Source organism: Lissotriton helveticus, chromosome 2_2, assembly GCF_964261635.1.
Source record: "Lissotriton helveticus chromosome 2_2, aLisHel1.1, whole genome shotgun sequence".
NCBI classification, from domain to species: Eukaryota; Metazoa; Chordata; class Amphibia; order Caudata; family Salamandridae; genus Lissotriton; species Lissotriton helveticus.
This window is the reverse complement of record NC_136060.1, coordinates 278,575,312-278,590,486: the sequence shown is the minus strand read 5'-3', so window position 1 is coordinate 278,590,486 and position 15,175 is coordinate 278,575,312. Positions and strand designations below refer to the sequence as shown.

Here is a 15,175-nt window from a genome sequence, read left to right as displayed (position 1 = left end):
GTCCTTGGATTCACAATAATAAATCCTTAGCTTAGTTGTGGTAGTGTGGCAAAGAGCAGTCAGGCTTTACTAGAGGAACATGTGTTAAGCATTTCAGAGTACCGAACATGCATGATAAGTAATTGACACGACTCAAGAGAAATCTGACACCAATTTATAAAAGTTGAGTTTATTTCTATCTTAATTTAGACACCATAATGAATTGAATAGCATACATTTAATCGAAGTTATACATTTTAGAAGCAATATCAAATAAGTGCAAAATAATACAGTGAAAATGTAACATTTCTGTCAATGGGGAAAACCACTAGTGACAATCTGTGACTTCTAGGGTGAATTGTGTGGCACCCTTGCAGGGTAACGGTGATGCGGGTCCCATGACCAGGCCACAACAGTCAGTTTAATTTTACCATTGAGCCTGGGTGCAGAGTTGTCCTGGCTGTCCCTGGTGCTTAATGCAAGCCACAGGAGAGCTGCTTTTACCGCTTACACGGTCCTGCGGGGGAACAAGATGCAAAACACAACAGGGGAGTGGTTGCTAACATCGGTCCACGGTCGAATGGAGTTTCTTGTAGGTGCAGTGTTGAGTGAAGGTGTTGGTTGTCAGACTGGCGACCAACAAGCTTTGGCACAGGTAATCCTTGAAAAAAGTACTTTGGACGTCCAGTGGTCCCAGGCAACATGGTAGCTGCCTCTTAACTTCGTAAAAGGCAGGACTACAGTTCACAAAATGCACTAGACCATCTGGATTTGGACAATCCCACGGAGGGCCTGATTGCCGGCGATTCTCCAGATCCAGAGCTTTTTTTACCTGCAGTTTGCCGGGGACTAGTGCCACTAGTCCAAGGGAATCTGGGTGCGCTTCAGGCTTCTACAGGGGTCCCTCTTCCTGGGGGGTCCGTGAGTTAGCCTAGGACGAATCTCAGTCAGGCAACTCCAGGAGCATTGCTACAGGTACAGAGTATCCCTCTTTTGCTTTGTGCAAGTTCTGTTGTCGCAGACACAGGTCTCTTCTTTTGCATTCTTTGGTGCAGGTTCATACCTAGCCAATGGACTGCTAGTCCCTGCAGCTAATGCGCCCATCAGGCGACCACATCCGGTAGAGTTTCTTCCCATGAATGAGGACCTCATTCATCGGACGGAGGCTACCGGACACGGCTCCTACTCGCTGCGTCCATCATGATACTCGGGACCTTTTAATGAATAATCGCTCTCTTACTCGAAAGATTATTGCGGTTTTTGACCTCAGAAAAACGTACTGATTTTGCTGCCACTATAAGACGGACTATCTTACCATTACTAAAAGATTTTTTTCGTGCCTTGAAGAAGCCCATGTTTGGGCGAAACGCGTCGGCTGGTAGCGTCATCTGCATATGTTTGCATACCTGAAAATAAAAGACGAAAAAACAAGACTACCGATTCTGTGGAGTCATTGAAGACTAACGTCTTGTTCTGTTTTATATATGTTGCCTCTCATCTAAATGAACTAACGTCGACGAGGATGTCGACGACGGCAGTGACGACGAAGGGTTCGTCGTTGGTGGTGACCACGACCTTGTCGTCGTCGAGGGCTTCGACGACGACAACATTGACGACGACGGCAGGAGCGTCGGCGGTCTCGTCGTCGACGGCATCGACGACGCCCATCTCGTCGTCGAGTGTTCGTTCGTTTATGACGTTTATTCCGTCGACGCCGCCGGTTACGGCAATATTGACAACTCCATTATCTGCGGGATCGTCGACGATTTTGTCGTCGGAAAAGAGGATTACAATCTCTATGACAAGGATCACACCGGACATGACATCTCCTAGGAGAGTTACCCCCTTGCCTCCAGCTCTGCTTTTAGAGGAGGATGACGATGAGTCAGAAGATGATGAACAGGACTCGTATGGCTATGCGAATAGTCCTTCATGGAAGTTGGCTCTCCTTCTTGCCCTCACATCAGCATGACGAGAATTGCAGCGCTCACGATCCAAGAGCCTTTTCTCCAATTCAAAAGAAACACTGTGATTTTACGGACTAATCCAAAGTTCATACCCAAGGTGCCCTCGGACTTCCACTTAAATGAACCTGTTATTCTGAAAGCTTTCTTTCCGCAACCTACTTCACCAGCGGAGAGGTCGCTACATTCTCTGGATGTACAAAGGTGCTTAAAATTTAACCTGGATCGCACCAAAGGATTCCGTAAATCCTCACAATTATTTATTGCTTTTGGTGGTCCTCAGAAGGGCCTCCCTCTTTCCAAACAAGGGATTGCAAGGTGGATTATGAGTGCCATTCTACATTGCCATAATTCTGCTGGAAAGCCGCTGACAGGCAGGGTTAGAGCACATTTCACAAGATCGGTGGCTTCTTCAACAGCACTCTTTGCGGGAGTGCACATCAAGGACATTTGCAGAGCTGAGACTTGGAGCAGCGTGCATACCTTTACAAAGCACTACTGCTTGGATTCCTTGCAACAGGAAGATACGGCTGTAGGCCAAGCGGTACTGAGGAACCTCTTCCACTAATTGGTGAGCTTTCCTTTCTATCCCACCTTCCTTTTATTCTGCACATTTTGGTTTTCATGTGATAATGGGTATTGCAATGTTTATTTATACCACAAAATGTGCTTATGGCTGACTGCTTGCTACTCTGATACAAAAGCATGGGAATCTTATAAAGTTCCAATACTGGGGCAAAAAAACAAGTTACTTACCTGTAACTGTGGTTCCCCAGTATTGGTAACTTTCATAGATTCCCATGCGCCCACCCACCTCCCCGAGGAAAGCCCAGTCTTCAGCAGATATGGTGACTGTTACACAACGGCTACGAAAATCTGAGGCTCTGAGGTTCCTTCAGGAGGGTTCTATTGGGTGAGGCTCTTCTGATTGTATGATGCCTAAGTTTGGTCTCTTTTACAAAAAGAGGCGGATATGCTACAAAAGGGAATGAGGCCTAGGCCTTTTTCTTTCTCTTTTGTACCTACTGCTATGTTATTTTGTTACCGAGACTCCCATTCCAACGATGGGGAAGGATACAAAAGCATGGGAATCTATGAAAGTTACCAATACTGGGGAACCACAGTTATAGGTATGTAACTTGTTTTCTTCTTTCCTGAATAAAAGTGCTGACGTGTCACACAACTCAGTCTTACTATAGTGATATGTTACAACATGAGGGGCGGGCTGGAAAGAGATTTCACAATGTTTAGAATCTCTTTAGAGAAATAATTACCTCCTATGATCTTTCCGAGTTCAAGCATAATCCACTAGCTTCATGAACCAATTTTTGTATTTAGTCTTCTGGGCTTTATTTTTTTCTTTGTCCATACTCTCAGGTTTCAGTAGTGTTTGGCCTTCTTCTGAGACTTAGAACACCCTGGTGACCTGGGGTGGAACATTGAGAAAGATGGGATTGTAGTACAACAATTTAGCATGTTGCCTGAAGGGCGGTGATCTGAGTTTAGAACATTAAAACAAGATTCTGATGTGATGATGCACCATACGTAGTCATACCTGGCATCGGTGAGGACTTATTAAAGACAATTTATTCAGATGGATAAAATGGGCGCACCAGGGACACTGGATAATGTTTTGACATTTGATGTTTTGCAAACAAGACAACATATAGGTTATGGCCTGCTACATGAATGGAGCCTGAAAAAAATGAACAGAGACCTAACACGGAGCATGGGTACAAAAAGCTGGAAGCGTTTGTAAGAAAATGGTCGCCGGCCGATATATTAAAATCTCCCTAAAATTATATTATATTTATACACAGCAATCACTAGAGTACGGAAGGAAGAAATGTGAGTTCTAAATTGGTCTGCAAGCTGAAATAAAAAGTATGCCGATCCACTACAAATGCCATGAAGTTATTATGTTCATTGGAAAGCCCAGATATTTGCTTCCATGTAGCAATATATATACTAAAGTGCATAGCCGCCAGGAAATCTATAATACTATGAACTTTTCCTTTGCTGGTTCCTTTATAGCACGATAGCACTTTATGAGTTTTCTTCATTGCATTATATAAGGTGACTGTATTTATTAGGTCTGGAATGTTATTCCCTATAAATATTTAAATGCACTTGACACTTTCTTCTCATAAATTTTATATGAATTATAAATTTGTTGGCATACAACACGTTACTGCTAAATTTGCACAGTTCCCTTTAGATCATTTGTTACCACATGCAATCTGTAATAAATGCAAACTATGTACTGTAGATGCTAAACTGCGATATTGCACATTATTTAATCTAGATTGCATAGGGCACTTTATTGCGAACATTTGCACATATTGTATATTTTAGAGCACTAGCCACTTTGAAATTTGTATGATAAATGAATAAAACAGTGATAGTTGCATATCATGTAGCTTAGATCTAAGTTAGTTTGAGATTACATACCGAAGGCATGTATAAATTGATTGTGTAGATAAGGAGTATTGATGCATTTAACAAGGACTGACAAAAATAATGATGTTGATGTATTATTTTAATTTGCTTATATGGTTGTACTATGCAAACCGAATAAAGCTTTTTGAATTTGAACTTGAACTTGAAAAAGTATGCCAATATAAGTAAAATGAGCTAGATCTTAAATCCCAGAATCTGCATTAGCAGTAAGCTATCAATTTTAAAAAATGACAACATTCAAGGTTTCTTTAAAAATCATAGCTAGATATCTTTATATCTTCCCTTATCAGAGGTATGTCACTGTGAATTACTTTATAACCTGGAGAAACAGTTCTCCAGTATTAGGGGTGTCTTTCATAGATTCACATGCTTGAATCATTCCCCGTCGTCGGAGTGGGAGTCCCACGGTACATAAAAAAGCAATAAAATGACATAATAACATAGGAAAAAAACAGTAATTCCCAACCAGGAAGTAAAGTAGCCAAAGCTACAGGAGAAAAATCTTCCACACTCATGACTATCCTAGTCATTTTGTATAGTCCAAACTACAGCCAATCAGGCGACAGCACCCACCAGAATGTTCACCCCAGAAGCTCAGGCTCTCAGATTTTCTACCGCACGTCGTGTGAAAGGGAGTCTCCCTGAGCTCTGCTCAGTTTTCTTCTCTTATTCCAGTTGGATTACTACTTTTCAAGTATGTCTTCTAAGAAATCTTTATTTAGAGCATGTGACTCTTGTGGTAAGCTCCGTCTTTTTAAGGAGGATCCCCACAAAAGGTGCATCTATTGCCTTTATCCTGATCACCAGGTCAAGGACTGTAAAATTTGTAGAACCTTCCCTCAAAAGACCCTCAGGGACAGAGAAGGTCGCCTGCTTTTGTGGCTACAAAAGCTCAAGGATTCTGATAATCCTGTGTCTGAGGTAGGCAGTATTGCCTCTGGTTCTACTTCATCCTCTAGGAAGAGGCCTGCGACTGAGGTGTTAACATCTCCTGAGGCTAAGGTGGCTAGGAAACGTCTGCCATCTAAGGGGTCTGACAAGCCTTCTACTCTCAAGGCTACTCCCCCAGTCAAGGAGAAGGAGGGATCATCTGCAGCCCCTAAAAAATCCTCCACGAAATTGCCTCTGACTTCTGAGAAGAATTTGCCTCAGATACCACCACTGTCGTCGACGGCGCCATCTTCAACTCCTTCGTCGACGAGGATCTCCATCAACGCTACATCTACGTCGACGGTAACATTTTCATCTCCTTAGCCTAATATGATCATGTCGACGGCGGCTTCTTCGCCTACTATGGTCTATGTTTCTGTCAGACCTCTCTCGTCGACGGCGCAGCTTTCATCCGCCGCCGTCGGCGCATCGTTGTCGACGAGAGTATCGACGACATCTTCGTTGGCGCCTTCTCTTCCGTCGACGAAGAAACTGCCGATGGCGGGTTCGTCGCCGAGTTCCACTCCGTCTACAACGATTCCATCGTCGACGAAAATAATTCCGTCGACGAAGTCCATCCCGTCGACGAAGGCCGTCCCGTCGACTAAGTCTGTTCCGTCGACGAAGTCTGTTCCGTCGACCAAGTCTGTTCCGTCGACGAAGTCTGTTCCGTCGACGAGGTCTATGTCGCCGACAACACCAACACAGTCGACGGATCCTTCATTGTCCACGTCGACGACAACCTCGTCTAAAGCTAAATCCACTGCAACGAATACTTCAGTGGAACTAACGTCGACGCCGCAACTATCCTCTTGTACCACCAAACAGGTCTGGTCACCTTCTACAGACGCCCAAACAATCTTTGCTTCAGAGACGTGGGTCGACCGTGGAGCTCTCACCCCTGCATATTTCTCCACAAAGGAAACCCCTACAGGTGCCCGAAAAAAATTTGGATTCTGAACACAGTGAAGAAGAATCAGACGTTGGGGAAACCTTTGGCGCAGCTACTAGTCCGTCCGAGTTAAATATCAAATATCAAGAGGACGAACAGGATGATCAGCAGTCACCTGAACATATGCTCTCCCCTGTTACTGATGTCCCTGCCACGCAGGTGCCGATCGCATTGCTCACCAACCTCCAATACATGTTGGATGACTACTACAAGAGGTTCCCACCGTCAGAATCTACAGGCTCGGTGCCTCCTACACCTGCTACGGAAGCACCTATACCAGACTTTCAACCAATAAGGTCTCCTCCGCCTCGGCCGTCCACTCAGTCTGAGGATCAACAGCTTTCAGATGAAGAAGACCAGAGAGAAGAAGGCGAAGTGGATGATATGTCGGAGTGGGATGAATATCAGGTGCCAACTCCCTCTCCATCACCGCAGGCTACCTCGGACTCACCACCAGTAGATGTGGGTGGTTTCCACCTCTTGATGGAACGGGCTACTAAGCGTTTCCATATTGATATGGAGCAAACGGAGCAAGAATGTTTTCTTTATGACTTTAAAGACCAGCCTAGAAAACAAGTCAAATCCATACCGATCATTGACTTTATCTGGAAGAAGGGTATAAAAGTAATGTCCACTCCAGCATCCATTCCTCCGGTTTTGCCACGCATCGAGAAGAAGTACAAGGCACCGGCAAAGTCGCCTGCGTGCCTTATAGGACAGCCGAAACTGGACTCAGTCCTCATCCAGGCAGCGCAAAAGAGAGCTAGAAATCCTTCATCTACAGTTGCAGCCCCACCGGACAGAGATGGCAGGCGCTTGGATGCCATTGGGAAACGCGTTTCAAAGATGGCAGCTACCACAGTCCGGGCTGCTAATTCCTTGGCCATCCTGGGCAGGTATGACTGGCAGAAGTTGTCGGACATAGCTCCGTACATAGACCTCCTTCCTGAGCCTTCTAAATCTGAAGCGATCAAGATCTTGCAGGAAGGACAAAGAATCTCAGAGGAGATTATTGATTCGGCGATTGACGTCGCCTCAACTGGGTTCCGGCAGCTAGCTGGTGCTGTCGTTTTGCGTAGGCAGGGGTGGCTACGATCTACTTCTTCCGTCCGGAGGTACAGTCTAAGGTATTGCATATGCCTTATGATGGTGAATTTCTGTTTGGCCCACAAGTTGAAGAAGCTCTACAAACAATAAAGAAGGATACGGAAACAGCAAAATCCTTGGGTACACTTCAATTTCGCAAGCCGCCCTTTCGAGGAGCGAGAGGACGTGGATCGTTCTCAAACAGAGGTGGATACACACAACAATCTTCCTATAGGCAAGGAAATCAGCGCTACCAGACCCAGCGCTATCAAACTTATGGCCAGAGGGGAACAAATTATTCCCAGAACAGGGGAAAAACTACCTACCGCAGAAAGGATAAGCGACAATGAGAACCATCACCTGCCACCACTGCTACCCCATTCTCGAAAAAAGGTTGGAGGACAGATATCAAAGTTTTACTCAAATTGGCTATCGATCACATCAGACAGGTGGGTCCTGGATATTGTAGCCAAGGGCCATGCCTTAGAATTCGACCATTTTCCTCCGAATGTCCCCCCAAAAGGCCCACCTCCAGCTCACCTGGAGGAGCTGTTTGCCCAGATCAATTTGATGCTACGGAAAGGAGCAATCGAGAGAGTACCTCAACATATGAGGGGAATGGGATTTTACTCCAGATTTTTCCTAATAAAGAAAAAGTCCGGAGAATGGCGTCCGATTCTGGACCTCCGTGCCCTAAACAAATATTTGAAAAAGTTAACTTTCAGGATGTTATCACTTCAAGAAATACTGCATCTTCTAGCAGCGGAAGACTACATGACCACCTTGGATCTCCAAGATGCATATTTCCATATCCCCATATTACCTCGCCACAGAAAATTCCTGCGATTCAGAGTGGCTGGTAGGGATTACCAATTCAAAGTACTTCCCTTCGGTCTACGTTCGGCGCCAAGGGTATTTACAAAGGTCTTAGCCCCAGTGGCTGCTCACCTCCGGCTGGAGGGGATTCAAATATTTCCATATTTGGACTACTGCCTTATCAAGGCCAGTTCTTACGAGGAAGCAGACAACCATCTCCAACGGTGTCTGGACCTTTTCCGGTTCCTGGGTCTCTCCATCAACTTCGACAAATCCCAGCTGATACCATCACAAAGACGGGCTTTCCTGGGAGCAACCTTGGACACCCAGTTGCTCCAAGCCTTCGTCTCGGACGAGAGACAAGTCAAAATACAAAAGATGGCCACAAATCTACTTTCAAATGGGTCAGTTTCAGTTTGACTGTACAAGTCTTTTCTGGGGATGGTATTGTCTTGCATTCCGTTAATACCAAATTGCCGACTCAGGATGAGGCCTCTACAGGAAGAACTGAGCTTACAATGGCTACAGGTTTCCGGCTCTTTCGAGGATCTAATTCAGATCACACCTCTCATGCGGAGGTCTCTCCTCTGGTGGAAGCAGAGAAAACATCTACAGCAAGGTTGCGCTTTCCTCCAGGATCCGCCAAGTTTCACGATAACCACGGATGCATCCCTCGACAGCTGGGGAGCTCATCTTCAGGGTCTAACTATCAGCGGCAAGTGGAACCCTCAACAAAGGCGTTGGCACATCAACCGGCTGGAACTGAGAGCCATTTTCCTGGCGCTCAAAGCATTTCGGGCAATCATCCAGGATGCCAATGTGTTGGTACGCACAGACAACACAATGAGCATGCACTATGTAAACAAGCAGGGAGGAACAAGATCACTTCTCCTTTCTCAGGAAACTCAAAGGATATGGACATGGTCATTACAACACAATCTCAATCTTCAAGCGGTGCATGTTCCTGGTACGGAGAAAGTCCTGGCAGACGCACTCAGCAGGACAACCGTATCCACTCACGAGTGGGAACTTCATCAGCAGACCGTGGATCGGATCTTTCAGCTATGGGGTCATCCAGACCTAGACCTCTTCGCAACCAAGACCAACAGCAAATGCCGATTCTTTGCAAGCTGGCATCCCCACAAAGACTCTCAGGGGAATGCGTTTTAGATCGACTGGTCTCTGACATATGCGTACGCTTTTCCACCAATTCCGCTAATTCCCAAAGTCCTGCGGAAGATGAAGAAGGAGCCATGTCATCTGATTCTAATTGCTCCCAGATGGCCTCGCCAATACTGGTTCACAGAGCTCCTTCTCCTATCGGAGTGCAAGCCGATTCAACTGAGTCCAATCCCGGACTTACTCTCCATTCAAGACGGCCAGATTTACCATCCGGACCCAACATCGCTGAAATTAGCGGCCTGGCGCCTGAGTACCGTGAGTTTGCCCATCTAAACATCCCTGCGGATTGCAAGGAAGTTCTGGCCAAGGCAAGGGCACCTGCTACCATAAAGGCGTACAGTCTTAAATGGAAACGTTTTTCTGTCTGGTGTCGTTCAGCTGGAATTCACCCCTTTTCAGCTAAACCAGAGGAGATTCTGCCTTTATTCCTTCATCTGGCTCGCTCAGGATTATCTCATGCTACCCTAACAGTTTTCCTGGCAGCGATTTCATGGTATCGACAAGATGGGACTAATTCTCTTTACTCTGGGAGAATTATACATCAATTCTTTAAAGGCCTTTTTAGAATGTTTCCTCCGGGACGTCGTCCACCTCCATCGTGGCATCTCAATGTAGTGTTGGCACAACTCATGCGACACCCATTCGAACCTATCCACAGAGCAGATCTGACATTTCGTACGTGGAAGGTGTCACTTCTACTGGCCCTAACCTCCTCTAGGAGAGTCAGCGATATCCAGGTTTTTACTGTTCTTCATCCTTTCTTACAGTTCACAAATGACTCTGTGAACCAATCCTAAATTCATTCCAAAAGTACCTTCGGATTTCCATCTGAATGAACCGGTGGTTTTAAAAACATTTTTTCCTAATCCTCCGACACCTGCGCAAAAGGCATTGCATACTCTGGACATTAAAAGATGTCTAAAATTCTATTTGCAAAGAACATCTACATTGCGCAGGTCTGATCAACTATTTGTCACTTATGGGACAATTCGTAAGGGACAAGCAGTTTCTAAACAAACAATTGCAAGATGGATATCTGCAGCTATTGCATTCTGTCACGCTCAAGCAGGAAGACCGTTGCAAGCAGCTCCTAGAGCGCATTCTACAAGAGCAGTGTCCACACCATCATTTGCTGGAGTTCCTCTTCAGCACATCTGCAGAGCGGCAACCTGGGCCAGTCGCCATACTTTCACCAAACACTATTGTTTGGATGCAGCCAGCGAAGCCAATGCTTCAGTGGGTCGAGCAGTTCTACGAATTCTTTTCAAATAAGGTGAGCCTCTGTTTCCCACCTCCTATTACTGCTATCAGACGCTTATTATGTCTCTGTATTGCGTATGCTTTTTAATGATATGTTTATTTACATTTTGAATTGCTATGTGCTGTTAATGTTGACAAGCTTAAGCTACCTGTAGCGTCTGACAAGCACAAATATGTACTGCTATCTACTCTGATTCAGGCATGTGAATCTATGAAAGACACCCCTAATACTGGAGAAGAACAATAGTTACTTACCTGTAATCTGTGGTTCTCCAGTATTGGTGTCTTTCATAGATTCACATGCAACCCGCTCCCCTCCCCTCAGAGGCTCTTGGGCTACATTGGTTTACCATCACCATTTGAGAGCCTGAGCCTCTGGGGAGAACATTCTGGTGGGTGCTGTCGCCTGATTGGACTATACAAAATGACTAGGATAGTCATGAGTGTGGAAGTTTTTTTCTCCTGCAGCTTTGGCTACTTTACTTCCTGGTTGGGAATTACTGGTTTTTTCCTATGTTATTATGGCATTTTATTGCTTTTTTATGTACCGTGGGACTCCCACTCCGACGACGGGGAATGATTCAGGCATGTGAATCTATGAAAGACACCAATACTGGAGAACCACAGATTACAGGTAAGTAACTATTGTTCTTTTCATGAGAAACCAGATTTCCGATTTTAAGTCTAATGTAGGATCGGATCTGCAAGTTCTAACTTGTATTTCGAAAGTGAACAAAAAACCAATACAGATGAAGCTTTCAAATAGTAAGTGATTAACAATAGGCTTATTCGTAGGCTCGAAAATTATGTTCCTACCAAAGTATGGTGTCCAACACTGAAGTGCCCACTCCCTAAATAAATGGTGTGCTATCGAAACTGTGTTTGTGTATAATTCTTCTAATGTTTCTAGATTTATTTTAATTTCTAGCTGAAAGGTTGATGTTTTTACATTTCCTTGTTTAGAATTGCCTAATGCTTTCTTTGGTGCCAATAGATTATACATGCATTGAATCAAATATTTCTCCATTTTCTTGGCAGGGCCAAGATTGTGATATCCCAATTCATGCCTGCATCAGCAATCCGTGTGAACACGGTGGAACTTGTCACTTGAAAGAAGGAGAGAAAGATGGTTTCTGGTATGCAAATTTCATAATCAGCAAACACTAATATGGCTTAATGACTTAATAATTGGGGATTTTTATATATATATATATATATATATATATATATATATATATATTACCTTCTGGCGGTCGCCAGTAGGTATATATAGTTAGGATTTTTTCTCTATGGGATTTTTGAAAATTCTATGTCTAATAACTTTGGCGTTTGTGGACGGAATTGGCTGAAATTTTCAGGAAAATGGAACATTTTGTTTCTGAGCAGCCCTTGAAAATTTGGGGGGTGTTCGTCAAGGGGGGGCTGAGAAAAAAGGGGGGTCCCAAAACGTGTTTTTAACATTGAGTTTTCCATAGGGCGGTTGGCCTCACTTTTAGCCCGAATGGCTGAATGGATTTGCATGAAACTTGGCAAAATTGTAGGGACTGGTAGCCCGATGTGCCTTTTGTAGGTCTCAATATATGTGCTACAGTGGATTTTGAGAAATTAACGTTTAAAAAAAGATATATATCTGTAACAGCGGACCGGGCAGCGCTCCAGGACGCGTACTTTTCGCGCAACGGAGCTTTGTGAAGCGAAGCTGATTGGTTCTCCGGCGTCTGTCAACATTCCAAACAGTCCGTAGCGGCCGCCATCTTGTCTCTCGGTAGGATCGAGAGACAAGAGGAGGCCAAAGCGAAGGGGCAAATGACCATAAGGGGGAATAGTAGATCCTCGCTGACCCCGTAGGTTTGATGTGGAGGTTTTAAAAGTGCCCCGCGGGGCAAAAAAAAAATATAATAATAATAATCGAACGGCTGAATGGATTTGCACGAAACTTGGCAAAATTGTAGGGACTGGTAGCCCGATGTGCCTTTGCTAGGTCTCAATATATGTGCTTCAGTGGATTTTGAGAAATTAACGTTCAAAAAAAGATATTTATCTGTAACAGCGCACCGCTTCGCGTACTTTTCGCGTTACGGAGCTTTGCGAAGCAAAGCTGATTGGCTCTCCGGTGTCTGTAAACATTCCAAACAGTACGTAGCGGCCGCCATCTTGTCTCTCGGTAGGATCGAGAGACAAGAGGAGGCCAAAGCGAAGGGGCAAATGACCATAAGGGAGCATAGTAGATCCTGGCTGACCTCCTAAGTTTGATGTGGAGGTTTTAAAAGGGCCCCGCGGGGCAAAAAAAAAAATAATAATAATAATCGAACGGCTGAATGGATTTGCACGAAACTTGGTAAAATATTAGGGACTGGTAGCCCGATGTGCCTTTGCTAGGTCTCAATATATGTGCTTCAGTGCATTTTGAGAAATTAACGTTCAAAAACAAGATATATATCTGTAACAGCGCTCCGCTTCGCGGAGATAAAATTATATCTGTATTACCTAGCTGTTGCTAACACCAGTTAGCGACGGCTAGTAGGAGATAGCGACCATCTTGGGCCCCACTTTGCATGTGAGTGATGTTTATCACTAATGACATGCAAAGTGGGCATGCCAAGATGTTAGCGACTGGAAACAGTCGCTAACATCGCTATCTCCTATTATCAACTTTTGGAAATATTCGAGATAAGCGCGAATATCTCAAAAAGTAACAGCTGCCCTGAGCAGTTCTTAGCCATGTTATCCAATGGGAGGTGGATAACATGGCTAAGAGCATTAGCTCGGTAATGCATGAATATCGCGGAGTTTTCAGCGATATTAATGCATTGCGGTCGTTTTTTATCGTATTTGCGATAAACCTTGATAATAGCAAGGTTTATCTGCGATAATTTCTGACGGTAAAAAAATCTTTGCAATGCATCGTTAGGGATAAATATCGTTTAACTTTGGTAATATGCCCCAACGTCTGTTAACGTTCGATTCGAAGGAAATCAGGAAGTGTTGAAAAACATTGTCTGCGCCATCTTGTCTTTTTTCAAATGCCACACTTTTGTCGTGCACGGCAGCCATTTTAGATGCCTTGACCAGACCCACTCTGTGCACGCTGTCGATCCTTAGCATGGCTCCCCACCCTCGCAAGCATCTCACCCAGGCAGTGGTCACCCCCGCTGTCTGTGTTATGCATGGGTAATAAACCTCCCCCCATCTGCGCTGCTCTTCCCTGAGAATCACACCCTGTGCCCGCCCGACACCTCCCTTTTCGCCCTATTCACTACCGCACCCTCTGACACTCCTTTTCCTCTGTGTCCGATTGTCCAGGCCGGTCCTAGGCTATCAGCTAGCCCTGCAGATGTAGTTTATGGCCACAGCTGTAAAGAATCACCCCTCTTCAAAGGAGTTATAGTAGATCAAGGTCCACACTCGATGAGATCCGTCACAGCAGAAGCGTTGCTATTATCTGAAAACCATCCTGTATTGTGATTGGGGAGGGGACCGAGCGTGAAGCGGAAGATTCCAGGGATGGCTCTTTGTACATCAAAGTTTTTACAATTATGTGTCACATTAAAAATATATAGCACTCCGACAAAGTAGTAAGATTATAAAACTTTAATAATTTATAAATATATACAAGAAAACAAAAATAGTAATAACATATAAACATTTTTAGGGAAAAACAACGAAGTAGCGGTCGGCTGTGCGAATAGTCCCAACGCAGCACAACGTCCAGATTTCCGGCGTGGGGCGTCGCGGGGGGTGGGTCATCAGTAGCAAACTGTTGTGCGAATAGTTCCAAGGCAGCAGAACGCGCCGAAATCTAGATGACACGAAAGTGATGTCTAGTAAGTTGCCACCCAGCAAATAACGGCGTGGGGCGTCGCGGGGGGTGGGTCATCAGTAGCAAACTGTTGTGCGAATAGTTCCAAGGCAGCAGAACGATGGCACCAAGGTGATGTCCAGTAAGTTGCCGCACTGGTTTTGGTATCCTACAATGCTGCTCCGAATAACGGCGTGGGGCGCCCCGGGGGAGGCGGCGTGAACGGGCCTCTCCAGGTGGAGTCTCATCTGTTGTAGTGGGGCGCCCCTTTACCGTTTCAGTTGCCATTCCGTCCGTTTTTGGTCCACTGTGTCAAAAGCCGCAATTCAGCTGAGTTGCGCCCACTCTTGCGGTGCAGCGATAGGCGGCTGTCACAGGACTCTCAAAATGGCGGCAGGCTCTTTCCTTTTTGGGCCTGGTGCACTGAAATGGCCCTGGGACACCTTGGAAATCGGACGCTTGTCTGCTAGGTCTTGGACCCCATTCTCGAAAGCGTCCCCTCCGCCTTGAGAATTCATCAAAAGTTTTGGGGCCCCGACTCCTGCAGGCTTCTGGTGGGGAGCGGCTGCCATGATTGCTCGCGGAATGACCACGACGGAGCTACGAGATGGTGGTGCTCTCATGCTGACGCCAGTTTAGTCTGAAACATCCAGAAACAAGGTGGGGCTTTCATCGTTTATGGAAAAAAAAAAGTTTTCATCCAATGAAAAGTGTTGTTTTTAGGTCATATGATCAAGCCTTCCATCA

At 45.2% G+C, this 15,175-nt stretch overlaps 1 protein-coding gene across 4 annotated transcripts in view; it reads left to right on the top strand.

Annotated features, from left to right (window-relative positions):
• SLIT2 (slit guidance ligand 2) overlaps window positions 1–15,175 on the top strand; it is a 739,121-nt gene that overhangs the window by 615,210 nt on the left and 108,736 nt on the right. For all 4 annotated transcript variants that reach the window (XM_078678412.1, XM_078678410.1, XM_078678411.1 and 1 more), the window contains one exon: window positions 11,668–11,765. In XM_078678412.1, the coding sequence (XP_078534538.1) occupies window positions 11,668–11,765 (98 nt within the window). The remainder of the gene's footprint in view (window positions 1–11,667; window positions 11,766–15,175) is intronic.